We start from the raw sequence: 20277 nt of genomic DNA, 5'->3' as shown, positions 1-20277 counted from the left end.
ACTGATTTCACACAATCATAGACTGAATTTATTGTCCTTGACTTGTGCGAAACAATTTTCCAACTAATCTTCACCTTAAAAACAGAATGAAATATGTTAAACATTTTGATGTAGTAAGGCTTTCATTTAGCACCATAGTACCAGTTCGCCTACGTCATATCGCCCAAAAAGGTCACTTAGAATTTTAAAAAAAGTGTGTTGTTTTAGTTTGAGTGCTTTATTTTTTATGTATGGTTATCGAAACACCACTAGGTGAGTCATAATATAGTGCCGATTATCTTTTCTCAGAGCGATGATAATCGGCTATACGTCTACCAACTCAATATCCTAGGAATAACCGAAACTTACTATTTCTCAGTAATAAGACCTTGTGAAAAGAGTGACAGCATAGAAGTCAGTTTTTCTAAAAAATAGTCTTATTTTTGATATCCTAATTGAATGTATTTTTAGATGTGGAGATTTTATATCAGATACCTCGGAAAGGTATCAACTATCAAGCATAAACAAAATACCGGCAGCAAAGAAACCCATCCTGGCCATCATTGTAACCATGAGCAGATGGACATACTGTATTACTCGTTTCTAACTTCTACTCTAAATCTTATTCTAATAAATCTGTTTACTTCCGCTCTATTTACGACATATTCTCAAATATAACGCTGGACTTTGACTTCATGGGGCTATACGTCTTGATATCGAAGGTGATTTTAAGACGAAAACTAAGTATGTTGCCCTACAAAAGATTAAGCTTCAATATCCGGATGTTTGAGATGCTTTTGAATCAAACACGAAAAGTAATCTTCAGCGACATTATTTATATTCAACTTTAAGATATATACTCACACAATATTCCCCGGTCTTGCTTATTTTGGTTTACTGTTTAAGTAGTCTCTGGAAAGTGACCAAAACTTATCAAACAAATTCGATATCTTGAATGAAAGTCTGAAAATAGCATGGGTTTGTCAGTCGCTAACTTCGAAACAGCAATTTAAAACTAGTCTTCATCAATGCTTGATTTCACGATTTGAATTGACTTGATGTACTGGTTATTGGTCTGATTTTGTTTCTTAGTAACTAATGAACTAACAACGTGTATGTAAGAAGTCCACTAAAAACTTATTAAACATCAGTGCTTGGAATGATGATGAGAGCAATTTACAACATAATGTGTTGTGTTTTATTAGATGGCTACTAGACATGGTCAATGAAAATAGAAATCTATTTCATCAGTTTTGTATTAGAAGCATCGATTAAGATAAGTGAAGCAAACGAGTTAGTGAATAGGGTTGTAAAATTTCTACTAAGGTAGTTGAGATATGTCATATCAGCTATCACTTGTCTCAAAATATGATGTTGACTAGAGAAACCAAATGGAGTAAAATAACTGATATCCTCTACAGAACCACTGAAAATCAAGTTCCGAACCTAACTTCAAACACAAACTAAATGTGAAACAATCCTCATTGATTTAATGAAACAATATTGAGAACTATCCTCTTAATGAACTATGTCATTGACGCAAGTTATTACAGATAAAATTATGTACCTTCTATGAGAAGCGTTTACTTGGGAATTCTGACCAGGTGTTAACTACTTTTTGACGAGATAGGTTTCAAAACCTTTTAATTAGCCGATAACAACAGTAAGCATTTGACACGAAATCGAATCAACTAAGGATTTATAGTAACAACAATAAAATATTTACTTTCAGATGTCAGCTTAATTATACAATTGAAGAACATTCATATCAATACTTTTTCCACGAATAAATTAATTTTTTTGAAGGTACAAGCCTCTGAGTGATAGCTACACATACAGACGAAAATAGATGATCGTCATAGATCCTCTGAGTTTACAAAACACTGGTTAGATGATGGAATCCCCATTATAAAACCCAGTCTTGTGTACGGTAGAGATTGTGAATAGCTCTGGAAGTTGTAAATGACTAACTGACGGATTTTAATCCATGATAAAATTTTATTTTCACACACGGGACATTAGTACGCAGGAAATTCAATGAAAATTACAATAGTATACTCATCCAGAAATAAACTCAATTACACTCAAGTTTTACCAAGTCTCAATAAAAATAAAATACATAGGAAATACAGAAAGAAAGATAAAACCTTGTGAAACCAAATATCTTTTTGACGTGATTCTTTCGGGAAAAACGATCACAGTATGTTTAGTTGTCGGCTAAATAATACGTAAAAACATTAGTTTAACTTAACTACATATAAGCACCATATAAAAATTTTGGAATCATAAAACTAACCGAATACCCCTGATGTGAATGATATGTACTCTATAAATCAGTGGCGCTCTTTTATAAAATGACAGATAGACAGAACGGAATGATAATAATAATAAAGTTTATCTAAAAAGTAACTTCTTTCTGGAATTTTATCTCACCGAATCCTTCAACCGATAATGGTAGGTAATTAAATGAGTTCGCCGTAAAAGCCACATCCAACACTGTACCATCTTCCACACCTAATACAGGATACAGAACTTCACCAGTGCTGTCAATAAATAGTGGGATTTGTTCTGTTTGCTCTGAATACACATGAGCAGTATCTCCATTGATTGTAAATCTCAATTTCCCTTTATCATAGATCACTCCAATTACATCACCCTCTTCAACAGATTGTTTCAACTGACCAATCACATGACCACGACTCCATATTTTCATATCGTTTCTAAGTATCCAACATGATGAATCATTAGTAAGCGACTGGATAGAATCCAATAGAGTCTAATTTTAGAAATAAATAATTCGATGAAGAATTCAAATTAAGGAAGTAAATCGACATTTACTAATTGCACATAACAACTGAGACAATAGAAGTTACTGACTTCAAAAAAGAAAGATTTATGAGGTTGGCATGAGTAACTTTTAAGAAGATTACGACTAATTGAAACATTTACATAAATCCTGTGCATCAAACTTTACAAGACTGAGTGTTAAAATTATTCATCAAGAAACCGATTCATTTAGCTAGAATATACTTATAAACCGCTATCCATTACAACGTTCTCTATGGTAATAAATTGAAGTAAAAAAATGGTAAGATTGTCTTCTCTGACCTGTGTTGTTTAATAGTGAACCCTTCATTGTCTTTCTAGATAACATTGTTAGCACAAACTTAAAGTTGAATTGAGCCATGAGAATTTCTCTGTAGGTCACTAGTGACTTGATCTGACGACCTTGAACTTGATTGATTGTTCTCACTTGTTCTGTCATTGTTTGAGCATCAATTTTGATCATCTTCGGCTTGATTCTTGGCCTCATAGCTATTAATGACTTTTCTAGAAAGACAATGAAAACCTCACGAATAAACCATCATAGTTGAGAACGCGGTTTCAACAAAATCATCCCCCTGAACTACAAATCTCCATTATTTCGGGATTGATTTACTGTAAAGTATGATTGTTGTAGTGAGTATAACCTTCTGAACAGACAGAAGTTTGTATGGCATACATCAAAGTTCTAATCCTTATATCCATTTTATCACAACTTACGCCTGTTACACCTTGTGGAGGAGCATAGGCCTCACATTAGCATTCTCCATCCAACTCTGTCCTGGGCAATCCTTTTCATATCTGCTTCTATTTCCCGACGTAATGTGTTCTTTGGTCTTCTACTTTTCCACTTCCCTTCCGGATTCCAAGTTAGCGTTTGCCTCTTGATGTAGTTTGGTGATTTCCTTAATGTATGTCCGATCCACTTCCAACGTCTTTTCCTAATTTCCTCTTCAGATGGAAGTTGATTTGTCCTCTCCCATAAAACGCTGTTGCTGATAGTGTCCGGCCAATGAATGTTGAGTATTTTGCGTAAACAACTGTTTATAAATACTTGTACCTTCTTGACGATGGATGTAGTGGTTCTCCACGTTTCAGCTCCGTACAGTAGGACTGTCTTGACGTTCGTATTGAAGATTCTCACTTTGAAGTTAGTTGATAGTTGTTTTGAGTTCCATATGTTCTTCAATTGTAGAAATGCTGCCCTTGCTTTGCCAATCCTCGCCTTTACATCTGCATCCGATCCTCCTTGTTTATCAACGATGCTTCCCAGATACGTGAATGTTTCCACCTCTTCCAGAAGTTTGCCATCAAGTGTGATTGCGTTGGTGTTCTCCGTGTTGTTGAGAATCTTGCTTTTTCCTTTGTGTATGTTGAGGCCAAACTCCGCCTGTAGCTCTTCTAGAGTTACTGCCGGTCCCAAGCCCGGGTAAAGGAGGAGGGTTGGGCATGGGGTTAGCGACCCCATCCCGTAGAAAAACTAACTGGTTAAAAAACGCTAACCAGAAAAAATAATTCAAACCATTTTATCATAACTGCCTAATTAATTGTGGCTACTATACTAAAACAAAGGTGTGTGATCTACTTCATTTAAGTTCGTTATAAACAATGTTATTGTAATAGTGTTATGGAAAGTACTATAACTAGGTGTCCTTATGTAAAAGAGCCCCAGTTAAACATGGACATTTCAAAAATGAAATGTGTAAGAGGAGAAAGAAACAAGTAAAAGTTCTTGTGTTCCACCTAATTCGACATTTATTAAATATAGTTTGCAGGCATTATCCACAGACAATTAAGGGTGATAGATTTATGAGCAATGAATTAATAACTAAAGATCGAGTGTTTAAACAACTGGTACAGAATCTTAAATTTAAAACTCTAGAACAATTTTTTAACACCGATCTGTTTTAGAACAACATATATAGGCGAACAATGTTGTTTTCGATTAGATCCTCATCAGGCTTTACTCTAATATACAGTAATATTTATATGCATATACGAAATTATTAAACCAATCAAGGCAGTTTATGATTACATTACTAAACATAATAAAGTAAAAAGTACAAATCGGTAGTGTGATGACAGGTGTACTAGCTGTGATAATAATAAAGGCTGGAATCAATGTTACATAATAGGAAACAGGTCAATGATTAGAAAAATACAGACACTGCAACAACATTCATAAAAATTATAGGATTACGTAATAAGAAATGTTCAGATAATTGGACCGCGAAACGTATATTAGAGGAAAAAGAAATGGTAGGAGGGAGTGAAGGAAAATAAAGGTAAGAGTACTGAAAATAAAATCATTTATTAAGGCCAAGGGAGAGATAAGGGTGTTACGAATTTCATATGGCTTGGAGGGTGCCCGCTTAGGGCAAGTAGTTACAGCTTTACGTGACCGCGACATGGCTCGAGGTACGCGGGGTGATGGAATGGTCTCGAAACTTGAGACAGCTATGTATACAGCAATCCCGATCCCCTTGAGCTGGAAAGCGACTAGCATCAAGACCTACATTCGAATGTGACGTTGAGGCAACTCAATAGTTATCCCTAGTGCTAGTCGTCGCTAATATTTGTCTGCTACGAGGGCAACCTGGATAAGTGGTGTGTCCTCGAACAGGGCCGTGATCGTAGGCTGTATATGTATTGGTAAAGATTTGAGTCACAATTCCTTAACTATTTCGGAATCAGCTGTCGTGGGTCCTGCTAAAGACTGCAGGCACGTGAGGTGGTGGCTCGGTTTAGCATCACCCGGGGGTGACGTGCTAATAATGTCCTCGACCGTTCATCCCTCGATGGGAGGGAATGTCTGAGAATCGCCTCCTTGAGACGATCGTAGACGTCAAGTATATTAGAATTGAAGACAACTTCACGGACAGTGGCTATATGATCCCCAGGTAAGGTTTCCAGAGCGTAGGCGTACTTTTGCGGCTGGTTCTTAATGCGGCGGATCTCAAACTGAGACTCTGGTGCAACGAACCAAACTTCTAAAAGGAACAGGTATCGACCGAGCATATCTTCCTAGCTCTATTTGCCAGACATTTGACAAAGTTTCTCTTATAGTGAAGGGGTACAAAGGTTAAGAAATGTGTGTACTGACTTGATGAAGAACGTTTCCTATACACAATTCTGCTGATAGAACCGTTTGCCTTTCTGTTTAATAAAATGTCAAAGAAATGTAGTTTATTATCTAGTTCCTCTTCACATATGAATGTAATGGCTAGGTGTTTATTGTGAAATAGTTCTTCTTTTGCAATGTCCTGATCGACAATAGAAGTCAAGCTTATCGATAACATCTTTGAGAGGTCCATTTTCTAGTTTCGCAAAAAAAATCAGCAAGGATAGGACCTAGGGGTGAACCCATCGCCATACAATCAATTTGTATATAATATGTGTTATTAAAGATAAAATGGACATTCATTGTACATTTTAGAAGTAAATCTCTAAGACTAACCTCGGAAATTTCAATATTGACTTGTTTTCAAGTAATTGTTGGCACACAAAGTCAATAGTCACAGTCAATAATACATTGGTGAACAGGGAAGCGATATCTAGAAATATCATCTGTTTCCCATTTAAGTTCATATGTCCAGATTTCGAAATGAAATCGAAAACGTCCTTCACGCTTCTATTGACGATTAGTTTGTGTAAAGGATCTGGGACTCGAGCTAGCCGCTTTGCAGTTTTATGGTAAGGTGAATTATGCATATCTAAAACTGGACGAAGAGGAAGACCTGTCTTGTGAACTTCGGGTAAACCATGGAGTCGCGGTGTGTTCGATCCATTGGGTTTAAGTCAATCGTATATAGTTGGAGTAAGTATTCCTTTATTTTTAAATTCCTTAAGTAAATTAGTCAGCAGTTTCTCTGTTTTCGTATTTGTCTTTCACGTCGTTGAGTTTTTGAAATTTAATCGTGTCATTCAAAATCAGGTTCATTTTTTCGATGTAATCGGCTTTGTCCATTAGAACTAGCCCCCCTCCTTTGTCCGGCTTGCTTATTATTAGAGCGTTTTTCTTTTTAAGCATATGTGAGGCATCTCGATGCTGCTTGGTAAGTGGAGTTTTCACAGTATATATTTACTATTTTTGTATTGTTGGCAGATGTCCACCAATGTGGTCTTAAACCTAGTAAGTTCATCGAGAGAAGTAGGGACCAAATCTGTTGTTTGTGTAAATAAATTTTCAAATTGCACATCTGTATCAAGTTGATTTATTTTATTTCCATAGTCACAAAATCTAGGGCCGAGTACACCTTTCATCACATTACCAATTTGTACTTTTTACTTATTATGTTTAGTAATGTAATCTATTCCACCGTTATCATTGGCTCATAAACTGCCTTGATTGGTTTAATAATTTCGTATATGCATATAAATATTACTGTATATTAGAGTAAAGCCTGATGAGTATCTAATCGAAAACAACATTGTTCGCCTATATATGTTATTCTAAATAACAATATAGGAACCAATCTATTTATCAACACTTACTCTAAATCTGTGCAATAGTTTTGATACATTTCCACAACTTATTTGAATGATATCACAGGAAAGGAAATTCCTTCGGAATTGGGATCGGTTCTTATCACAAACTGACATCAGCTGGAGAACTACTGAAAACAATGGTTTCGTGCCAGTTTGAGACTCTTTAGAAAAGATAACATATGATCTTGTACTCATTCAAGCACAGGACCATTAAGCTTTTTAACAAGCATGATATTTCTTAACTCTTGAGTTGAACACCAGGGTTCAGAACGTATAACTTTCAATAATTTATGATTTTTCAGCATCCTGAAATCACATAAAAATTTTTTAAAGCCATTTTGCTAATTTTTTTCACCAAACAGTATTTGTCAGTGAGATTACAAAACTTATTTCCCTCTAAAGCACTTGATCAAAACCTGTCTATAATTTGAGACTCCAGAATATTAGATTTCGTTTTTGCCAAATTTGAGAACAAACAGTAATATTTTAAATAATGAACTGTTTAAAGTGAAAATATTAGGATTCTTAACTTCAAATGAGAGAACAGGAAAAGTGGTTTTCAAAACCAACAAGAGTTTCGTCGGTCGAAAGATGTCTTTAATAGGTTACTTCTCATTTTGTACATAATTTCAGTTGTTTATACAGTAAGTCGAAGTTAAAACGTTTACGGGTACCATCTACCCAAATGTTGAACACCATACACCTGTAATTTTGAAAAATATATGCAACTGCTCCCAATGTTTAGTGACATATGTTATAGTCTCAAACCATAAACTTCTCAAATCTCAACAATCTAATACAAGTTTTCCATCAGATTCATACACGATTGCATATGATACGTTTAGAAAGGCGTTGTAGTTCTGCTGTGTGACCGAATATTTATTTAACAGCAAAATTTCAGTAAGATACTGAACTGAAAACCGAGAGGACATAAGTTTTTATTCACTTACTACAAATTTCTACATCTAAATTTAATTTTAGTGAGATGTTTTTTTAAAAAATTTAAAGTAGATTTTAGTTCACTGAACTATATATTTAATTTCAAACAAATTACACAAATCTCACTGATAGGGTTATTAGTATTAACTATATCGCAGACATCTAATTGTTAAGCATACTGTGTTCAAACTTTATACGAATATTCGTCAAGGTTAGAACGGATAGTTCGACAATAATTGGGCGCCGAGTATAGAGAAGTCATTATATGTGAAAAAATTATATTTGAAATAGTCTCAGTGATTGAAATTTAAATCATTCCGACATTTCGTCCAGCTAACTTGTCTGGACTTCTTCAGGGGAATAATCAAAATCATCAAAGAAATATAGTGTTTTTTAACAATCATATCAAAATCTATACTACTTTAATCCAATTTGCACTTTTATTCTTATTTTTACTTCACATAGAAACATATCAACACTGAATATCATTTATTAGCAAACATCTTACACATGAATACACACACATAATTCATCCAGTCTCCTTTTATTTCACACCGTTGAATTTTTCATTCGATTCTCATTCAACTGACTCATATTATCCTGTTTACAAAAATTCGACATCCAAATGTGATTGGATTAAAGTAGTATAGATTTTGATATGATTGTTAAAAAACACTATATTTCTTTGATGATTTTGATTATTCCCCTGAAGAAGTCCAGACAAGTTAGCTGGACGAAATGTCGGAATGATTTAAATTTCAATCACTGAGACTATTTCAAATATAATTTTTTCACATATAATGACTGTGTTCAAACTGTTATGACTTTATAAAAAATACATAAGAATGTATGCTAATTCGTTATTGATTTTTATGTACGGCTTTTATCACGTGAATTATCCACCAATCGAAATACGACTTTTCCGATCTTAACACTGTGACAAATCAATGACGTGTGACCAGTATGAGTAGTCTAGCGTCCTTACTGGTCCTTTGTCCGGCTAGCCCCTCCCATTGAGTCCAAAAACACCAATTGCAGCTTCTGCTATGCGAATCATTTATTTCAAGCATACTCTGTTTATATACTAGACAGACGGACGGCATCACACCATAAAATAGAAAATAATATATGTACATTATCAAGCCAAATGTGACTGTGAACGTGAGATACAATAATCAATAAACTGAATATAATTTAGGAACAGTAAGTCGTATGATAATAATTCATCGGTCAAAATGAAGCTTATAATAAGATGAATATAGATATACACAATCTCGTTACTCAATAGTTAAACAATAAGAATATATATAGAATAATCGTCCATTAATAGGTCCCGGAAATTACCCGTACTTATGTCTTCGCTAGGATATGACACAGACACCTACCTTCGCAATGACAATATACAAAGTAAAATACCATGTTCCAAATAGTCAAATACACTTATCGATTGTTAGCCCAATAAACTAAATAGACATAAAATTCCGAAACGTAAACAATTGCAACATAAAAATTCATTTCAGCCTCTAGTGGTCTTTCGAATGTTAATTCTTATTTTTGCAGAAACCAAATGGGAGAAACAAAGATTAGTGGCTATCGTACAACAATTAAGAAAAAGAGAATTATACAGGATGGACGATAAAGTACCAGCTGACCGCCTAAACGTCACGAGGATATTTAAGTAGGGACTACTGACATGAAATATTCAGTAGGGTGATAGAAAACCGATGTTTATTGAGGACTTGTTCACTCTCTTGCTAATGTTGAAAAAAAAAACATGTTCTAATTTTTCTAGTTACAAAACTATGTCGTAGACGTCATCAGATAGTTGGTACGATAGAATGAAAAAAGGATTCATGTGTTTAATTCCGTGTGTTAATGTTTGAGTAACTTCTGCAGGAAGTATTGTACTAATCTTGGTGGGTCTTCCCACTCATCAAATAAATCAGATTTTTCAGTTTTTATTAGACTCATTGTAAACATAGAATGTAATTAACACTAAAAGTACGATAACATCGCATTTCTTATCTTATAATAAATTAAAATACTTCGTCCCTTTCTGTAAAGGATAGGTAAAGCGGAACCCTAGTAGTTAAGGCGTTGAATTCCAGTAACTGTGTCTCAGCTTCGAACCATGCTACACCTACTTCTGTTCGAGCAATCAGATAGTATCACCATTCCTCATATCTAAAGTGTATCTGGAAGCTAAGTATATGACTATATAAATGGTAAGTTAACAACAAAGGATGTATATTAGCTTGAATATATCAGTGGCATCGTTTTAAGAGGGCACTAATTCACATATGATTGAAAGCAAGCTTTAGTAGTAAATATGAACAGAATAAAATATTTGTGATTTTCCGACGACTTATTTTCGAGCATGCAAGTCTTGATTCCAGATATACAACAAATGAGGCTTACGTTCAAAATATTGAAATAATATCACAGCCAAGTTAACAGTCAAATAACGTAAGTGATTTGCTAGTATAGCTTCTTTTTAGATAAAATACAATGACTATTCGTGTATGATTCGCATTTAATTATGCAACTGTTTTCTTTTGTTCTCTGACATTTTTAACGTGTTTGTCAGACAGATAGTTATGAATAAGGAAGAATCTGGCTAAAATGTGTAACAATCCAAGTTTCTACACTTCACATTAGCACAGTAAAATACAATAACCAGGAAAAAATAAGATGAGGGAAATGTTAGAAGCAACAACAAAATGTGAAAAATGATATCAGAAAATGAAAAGTATAGAATATGTTATTACTTTTTCTTTTTACGACCCAGCTATTCCTATTGCCTAGTATTCTTGGACATCAATTCACTCGACAAGTCCTCAAATCAGAACACGGTTGAACAGGAAAGAAATTATATTCCGAATAACAAGGGTAGATGGAAGCAAGAAGCGCAATAACAAATACGTTAGTATATTTATAGTTTTACATAAGAAGATTCTAGAGTATTCTCCAAGTATCGACTAGCACTGATTGGATAAGAATTAGCCAATCAGCGCGCACCAACACAATCGTGCATGGAACATGCTTTAATCCAATCTATGTCCCGCTAACAGAATATAACGGATAATCATAAGGAGTAAAACTGTCTGCCCCACTAAGATTTAATTTAACTACAGTTATTCCATGGACACAAAACAATAAACATCCACACGGTCTGGACTAACAAATAACAACTTCAAAGACTCATCCAATTTGGACATTACTTTTAATAGTTGCGATCATGAATCCATTGAGGCTAGACCACCATGGAAGACCTGGAAGCACTGGTTGGCCGTTTCGTCCTTTTGTGGGAATCCTCAGCAGTACACATCCACGATCCTGCCTCGCGCGATTCTAACTCAGTATGAGCATGTATTGCCGCGATTCGTTAATCGTTTACTTCGATAACCGTTATAATTCTAATCTTAACGGCGCGTAAAATCAGAAGACGAAGGATAGCAGCAACTACAGTTTATAACTCAGGTTAGAAAGCTAACAACACCTGAGCGAATATGAACGAGCGAGTGAGAGAGCGGCAAGCGAGAGAGCGAATGAACAGGCGAACAAGCGGAGGAAACGAACGAGGCAAATAGCAAGCAATTACATAGGCAATTTATAGTCAGATTTAATAAGGGCACAGCAAAGCAAAACAAAGGCTGATAATAATATTTGCGTGCATACACATAAGGGTGAGGAGTATGAGTCATCGAGTGATATTTAAGTAGTCAACATTTCGGATAGAGCGTCATGTGCTCTAGTGGTATAACAGCGCAAAGATATATGCAAATTGTTACTATCCAAATAACGATATCTGTTAAGTAAGTTATAAAAAGGGCTTAACCAAAATTGGCTATAATCGAAATTGATTGTAGGATGGTTGCTATATAACTCTGATAAGTCTGAAGCGTTACGAATTCACTAGTAGCGAACGGAACAAAGACACGTGACCAGAGACCGATAACTAGCTATTCTGACGCGACCCAGCTAACCAGAGTAAGAAGTCCAAGTTGGAGCGCGGAAGTCATACTCCGTAGCAGCCAGAAGCACAGCAATCAAATAAGGGAAAAAGTCAAGCGTATTTATACAGCAACAAATTGTCCTTGGGCATCGTTAATAAATAGCACACACAAAAAAACAATGGACCAATAGCGTTTAAGATGGTTACAAGTGGGAAATATGATGTGAAGGTAAAAAGAGCGCGTTTGGCGCGAAAACAGCTAAATCCAAATTTCCAAAATAAAATTACAAAATTGAGCCACTTATCAAGTAAGTTCTGGGGATTTGACATCCCCAACAAACTCCCCCCTGCAAACAAAGATATATGAAAAAATGTCTGTGTTTGCATAAAGTACAGTAAATTGAATAGCGTATTTACAATCATTTGAAGATATGGGCTTGTACAAAATTAGAATGAAGTTAATGTGTATTTAGTTCGTGCCCGTCCGTTAGGCTATACAAAATAGCGGTAAGAAATAGAAGGGATATGGTATCGCTTCGAAAAAAAATTACACGTATAAGCGTAAGGGTGTACATAAGCTGTGCCGAGTTTAATAGCGTATAACATGAACTTAATAATCCATATGTATACAATGAAGAGCAAGAATTATAATTAATATTCAAAGTAGCAGAAAATTATCAGTAAAAGATTGTAGCGACATAGCGTTGCGGCCATCTTACTCTGCGACCAGATCTTGTCGTTATCGGAGTCTCTTCTTTTTGGTGCGTTAGCGTCGTTGATTCTTGAGACTCGTGTTTCGTCGGTGTGATCGTCTTCGAGGGGTTTGTACCTGTCGATTGAAAATCGCTATCAATGAAAGCTGGTTTCACTCGATCGATGCTGATTACGTCTGTCTTCCCAGCTTTTTCTATCGTAACTGTCTTATCTGTCGTCGTAATCACTTTAAATGGACCTTCATAGTTCGGCTGGTGGTTGTATATTGTCTCTTCTGATGAATACGTGCGTACTATTATGTAGTTGCTGAGGTATGAATACTCGTCGTTGTTGTAATCTGGGAAGTGCTATTTTTAGATCGTTCATGTGTTTCTTCAGGCGTTGCACGTAGTTGGCTATATCAGTCGGAACACTTTTACCTGAAGCGAAAAATTCTCCAGGTAAACGTAAAGTAGTTCCATATACCAACTCGGCTGGACAACATCCCATATCCTGTTTAATTATTGTTCTTAAACCTAACATGACTAAAGGAAGCTTATTAGCCCAATCGTTATTGACAATGACAGATGTAAGGGACGCTTTCGACTGCCTATGTAGGCGTTCAATCATTCCGTTTGCCATTGGATGGTAGGATGTCGTTCGTATACGTTTAATTCCGAGGAGTTCTGTAAGCTGCTGGAAGAGTCGACTTTCAAATTGAGCTCCTCTATCGGTCGTGATAATTGCCGGTATACCATAGTAAGAAATCCAATTTTCGATAAGGGCTTTGGCTACGGATTCGGCTGAGGTATCTTTTATTGGCACCGCTACAGGTCACATATTACTTTCGCGTTGCCGAACTGAACATCTTCGAATGATAATGACGTCGTGTTATCGAATCTTAGCACCGCTACAGGCCATCGGGTAAATCTATCGATGCATGTAAAAATATGGTTGTACGCGTTAGAAACTGGCAGTGGTCCCACGATATCGATGTGTATAGGCTCGAATCGTCACATATTACTTTCGCGTTGCCGAACTGGACATCTTCGAATGATAATGACGTCGTGTTATCGAATCTTAGCTTGTTTAGTTCGATGTCTGTCTCTTGTAACTTCGCGAGACCGTGATAATCAATTCCATTTGTAATAATCGCGTTTATCGTTGTTCTGGACAACGCATCTGCCACTTCGTTACTATTACCTTCAATATACTGTATGCTAGATGTAAATTGGGAAATAAATTCTAATTGTCGAATTTCCCTCGGTGAATAGTTATCCTGCTTGGCGTTTAATGCTTTCGTGAGGGGTTTATGGTCTGTATACACTGTGAAAATGGTACCCTCTATCATATGTCGGAAATGCTTAATTGCCAAGTAAATCGCTAATAGTTCTCTTCCGAACGTACTGTATCTCGTTTGGGTAGGATTTAATCTTTTCGAGAAAAACGAAATTGGTTCCCATGTACCGTTTACTAACTGCTGCAGTACGGCTCCCACTGCTATGTTCGATGCGTCTGTCGTGACGGCTAGTGGCGCTTCGCTTTTTCGTCGTACTAATATCATTTTCTCATGTAGTGCTCGCTTAGCGTTCTCAAAAGCCTGTATGGCCTCTGTCGATAGACGGAATTTTCGGGTATTTCCTCGCAAAGCGTCCGTTAATGGCTGTAGTATTGCTGCGCAGTTTGGAATAAATCGCCTATAATAGTTTATTAGTCCCAAGAATCGTCGTAACTTTTTTTGTGACTCGGGCAACGGATAATTACGAATAGCAGCAACTTCTGCTGGAACTGGCATGATACCTCGAGAATTTATCATATGACCTAGGAATTGCAATGATTTCTTTCCAAATTCACATTTCTCCACGTTAATAGTGACACCATGTTCTTGGAGTCTCGTGAATAACTGTCGTAGATGTTGTAGATGTTCTTCCACAGTAGCGCTAGCTACTAATATATCATCGATATATGCGTATACCCCTGTCAAACCTCTAACAACCTGATCAATAAATCGCTGAAAAGTTTGAGCTGCATTAGTTAGTCCAAATGGCATTCGCAAAAACTCAAATAAACCAAGTGGAGTGATTACAGCCGTTTTCGGTATATCTTCTGGGGCCACTGGAATGTGGTAGTACGCCCGAACAAGATCAATTTTCGAAAAGATCGTGGCACCTTCCATTTCGGTAGTGATGTCGTGGATATGTGGCACTGGGTATCTATCTGCTATCGTTTGCTTGTTAAGGGCTCTATAATCTCCACATGGTCTGATTTCTCCATTCTTTTTGGGAACCATATGTAACGGAGATGCCCAGGGACTATTAGATGGCCTTATGATACCAAGTTTCATTAGTTTTTCGAATTCTCGTTTCGCAATGTTTAACCTTTTTGGGTTCAACCTTCGCGCTCTTACTCTAGTCGGTGGACCTTTCGTGACGATGTGGTGCTGTACTGTATGTTTAAGATCTCTGTTGTCGTACGACGCCCTCGTCAAATCGGCGAACTTATTTAGAAGTGACTTATATTGCTCGTTCTTATCTTTCGACACTACTAAATTCATAGATACATGATCGGTGGTCACTCCTCTTATGACTACTGAGCGTTCTCCATTCACTAGTTGGTTTCGTCGAGAATCTACTAATAGGTCAAAATTCTGTAAGAAATCGATACCAATTATGGGTACGGACACATCAGCGATCACAAATTCCCAGCGAAGTGAAATATTACGGCCGAAATTCAAGGTTAGTTTTCGCTTGCCATATGTCTTTATGTCGGATCTATTCGCTGCTTTAAGAGTTAGCGCAGTATCGATATTTTGTTTTTCGTTGCTCAATGGGGGGACGACGCTTATCTCTGCTCCCGTGTCTACTAAAAATTGCGCGCCTGTTACTCTGTCCTGAACATAGAATAAACGATTGCTCCTGGGAGCTGCGTTGATTTCCGTAGTCGTTACTGAGAATCGGTGCGATCGTTTAAATTTGCATGGAGATCTGCATTTTCGAGCTTTGTACCCAAATGTTTGATGGTACCAGCACATAGCAGGATCTGGGAGTCCCTTAGAGAATGATCGATTTCTATCTCTTGATCTGCTACGCGATCAACTTCTTTTCCTGTCGTTGTGATTTAGGCTCGTTAATTTGTGGCATAGCACATTAATTTCCTTTTGCAACGCCTCGATTCTTTCGTCTACTGAGGAGTTGAGCGTTTGTGGAGTCGCGTGTCTCATTCTCTCGTAAATCTTATCGGCTATTTTAGCGATGTTGTCTATGTCTACATCGCTATCTCCAACAGCAAGGATCTGCTGCACGTTCGGTGGGAGTCGTCGTAACCATAACTGGTAAAATATATTTTTATCAACATTCCTGTCTCCAATTACGTTGCTCATATAAGTTTTTAATTGCGAAGGCGTTCTATCTCCGATCTGCACTTCACTGAGCAATTGCTCGACAGCTTGCCGGTCGTTTAATGAAAGAGCTTTTATTACTGCCTGTTTCAATACGTCGTACGGATTTACCGCATCCGGCTTAGTTAGGACCTCTCGCACCTTGTCTGCTATTTCGTCTAGAAGTAGTGAGCTTGCATAGCCGAACTTATGTCGCTGTAAGAGAATACGATTGGCTACGAAGTAATTTTCAAGTCTAATAAACCAGAGTTGAGGATCATTAACATTAAAAGAGGGAATAGTAACATTAATAACTCCCACGGATGGTGACTGTGAAAGATCGATTGTGTCGTTGTTTAAAGACATTGATAATAAAAAAAATTAAATAATATGCGAATATAACGTAATTGTCACTAGGAGAAATGGACCGATGAAAACAATGATAATAATAAATGATACAATTTATAACATAGAACGGACTTACTGAATTGCACCAATATATCAATTGTTCGTGAATAATCGTTATTTATTATGAATATTATCGTTAAGTTCAATAATGTTTATGAGATAATGTACGTGCGATTAAAATTGTGATATAATAAATCCACAATTATGATTATAATCCAGATAATAATCCGAATAGAAACAGAGTACGTTGAATTTTCGAAATGAAATAATCTCGTCGAAAATTGTTTTGTGTTCGCTCGGCGAGGCCTCCAATTCTGTAGTGCCGCGATTCGTTAATCGTTTACTTCGATAACCGTTATAATTCTAATCTTAACGGCGCGTAAAATCAGAAGACGAAGGATAGCAGCAACTACAGTTTATAACTCAGGTTAGAAAGCTAACAACACCTGAGCGAATATGAACGAGCGAGTGAGAGAGCGGCAAGCGAGAGAGCGAATGAACAGGCGAACAAGCGGAGGAAACGAACGAGGCAAATAGCAAGCAATTACATAGGCAATTTATAGTCAGATTTAATAAGGGCACAGCAAAGCAAAACAAAGGCTGATAATAATATTTGCGTGCATACACATAAGGGTGAGGAGTATGAGTCATCGAGTGATATTTAAGTAGTCAACATTTCGGATAGAGCGTCATGTGCTCTAGTGGTATAACAGTGCAAAGATATATGCAAATTGTTACTATCCAAATAACGATATCTGTTAAGTAAGTTATAAAAAGGGCTTAACCAAAATTGGCTATAATCGAAATTGATTGTAGGATGGTTGCTATAAGCACTCCCAAGGAGTCCCCACAACAGGACGAAACGGCTGTCCAGTGCTTCCAGGTTTTCCATGGTGGTCTAGCTTCAATTGATTCATGATCTCAACCATTAAAATTACTATAATATCCACAAAACCACTTCTGATATTAGACACTACTCTTAACCTCTAGCAAGCTGGTCGTTTGCTAGTTAGTGTGGATGCGTTTATGCCACATAAACATGAGAAAACAATGATTTGAAGACACCTATGATGAAATACGAACAACCCTCGTATATTTTTTTACCTTTGAGATATACAGTTCGCATCCATAAACTAAATCGTTTATTCTCAAAGGAGTAGAAACAATGATTTTATCTTAATGCTACGTAGACGAGATATTTTAAAGCAAAAATAATAGACGTGCTAGGTCATATATTGCTTATTGATAGTACAAATGAATAATATGTAATGGATTATATTGTGTACAGGTGTTTTTATAATTAAAGTGTTTATCAAGAAAATATGTATCAAAATATTGTATAAACAACTTACATTTACTGTACACAACCCGATTCCCCATGACCCTCCATAATTTTGTAGTTTCACTTCGTAATAAGCATAATCTTGTATTATTGGTATATTTGTCCTAGCAGCACCATTAGAACAAATTCTTAAACCGGATTTTAAAATGAGTACAGATGGAGCAGCAGTGAGTACATCAAGTTTCACATAGAATTTCATCAATTCTCTATCAAGCAGTGTATAATCGTCATCATATATATTATCACGTCGACAACATCCAAATGCTGCAAATAATGACTAAAACAATTTATATGCATACATATTAGTTGAATATCAGCAACAAACTCAAATATACAAATAGATTTATAATTTGTAAATGAATGTAAATGAGGTGATTTGAAAAGATTTTATGACTAGAAATCAGTAACAGAAAACTAGGGAGCATTGGACAAGTGTTTCGTCCTGATTTACAACTTATTACCGGTACATATTCAATACTTTATACAGAATCGAACATAACATATTTAGCTGCCTATAAGAAATGAATACTATTTAACTAATAAGTTAGAATCTTGAAAAATCCACATTTTCCAACTTTAAAGTTTACAATATGACACGATCATCATCCGGTTTCATCGATGAACCTACCTCTTAGCTTGATTCATTTGACTGATAAAAAACCTTTCATCACGAAGTCAAAAAATCCGATCCCAAAAGCCATTAAGGAAGAGTGGGAAAACTAATTCAAAGGAGTTGTAAGAAAGACTAAGTACGTACGCTTTCCAGAAGTCTGGAAAAAGACGCAAATTACTAAACCCTCCTAAATGTAACAAGATAACAGCTAAAAAATATAAATGGTCAACCAAATATCATGGCTTCAAGTACTGACGGGATTCTGTTGATCCAGATATGTGACCAACCAACTAGAAATTAAAGTACTAATTCTTAGCAGGGACAATTTGTAGGAAACCCTCAATCCAAGTCTTAATCCGCTCGGTGGTGATTAACTGTATCTTTAAAGTAAATATGCACGATTTTAAATACAGGCTTACACAACAATTTTAATGGTCAGTTAACTTGAAATACTAAAAAGTTTAAGTAGTCGGTCAATTTATACAAACATATATATATATATATATATATATATATATATATATATATATATAATAGCTGGGATGTCTTATATGTATTATTTTATAGTCCATATAGTAAGAATTATGAATCAAATACAGATTTGAACAGGATAGTGGTTGACTAAAATAAACTTTACCAAAACGTCATTACTTTCATATGGAACGGCGAGTGGCTAGATGTTTAAAAACTCAGCTTCTACTACCCAGTTTAAAAACTGCTCTGTTCAGTTCGATTTAATAAGATACTTAGTAACTGAATTCTCGTGCATGAACAAATAACTAACTTTTTAATAAGTATTTTTATGCCAAATATATTTTGATTTTCGATTGAAAACCAACTTATCACTTTCTTAAAACTCTATGTCAACTAATAACCTAGTCGTGTGATACTTCGTTTTATAATATGATTAATACTAACAGTACATGAGTTTTAGAATATGATCACAAGCTTACCCACTCCAAGATGAAATTTAGCACATCCATGAGTGGATAATTTAACCGTCTTAAATAAAAGACTTTTGATACTATATATATTCAACTCCTTACAAGACTAAATCAATAGCATTTTATCTTTTTTCGTGAGTGTAAAATATAAGAAAGTAGGTAAAATGGTACAACCAACTCTACTGTTCTAACTGTATCCGATCTATGTTATACAAAAGTTATCATTATGTATCTTCAGAAAGTGACTTTTCTTTTTGTTTTTCTCACTGATCGGACTAAAATTAGATCCAGATAATACAGACCAGAAAACAACACACTAATAGGTTCCGTCATAAGATTGAAATAGACATTGTTTTGAATAACCCTATTTTTATCTGGCTTCAGCTTATGGTGACGTACCGATGAATTAATCAGCGTACTTAAAATAATAAATGAATAATAGTACGTTTAGTAATAATAATGATAACAATAATAATAACAACAGTAGCCATCGACTGAAATATTATTTTTGGACAAAATGAAAACAAAGAAATATTCTTGAAACAAGTAATGTAATTTATTTCTTTGATGACATTATATACATATACACATATATAAGTCAGAGAACAAGTCGGGGGGAAATAAATACTATACAAGTAAGTATATAGACACAAATATAAAAAAACACATTTACACAACAAGCACATAGCCAGTGTCAGTTCATTTGATGCAATAAAA

The 20277-nt window shown here is 35.7% G+C and overlaps 1 protein-coding gene across 1 annotated transcript; it reads right to left on the bottom strand.

The window, feature by feature from the left end:
* Positions 1-2086: 2086 nt before the first annotated feature.
* On the bottom strand, positions 2087-18856 carry Smp_194240 (hypothetical protein; the record flags this gene model as incomplete). Its single annotated transcript, XM_018789408.1, has 3 exons — positions 2087-2755; positions 18014-18279; positions 18847-18856. Coding segments are annotated over 3 exons (654 nt in total), but the record flags the coding sequence as incomplete, so codon positions are not given.
* Between the last annotated feature and the right edge of the window lie 1421 nt (positions 18857-20277).

This window comes from Schistosoma mansoni (assembly GCF_000237925.1).
Source record: "Schistosoma mansoni, WGS project CABG00000000 data, supercontig 0136, strain Puerto Rico, whole genome shotgun sequence".
Taxonomy (NCBI): Eukaryota; Metazoa; Platyhelminthes; class Trematoda; order Strigeidida; family Schistosomatidae; genus Schistosoma; species Schistosoma mansoni.
This window is presented reverse-complemented; position numbering and strand designations above follow the sequence as displayed.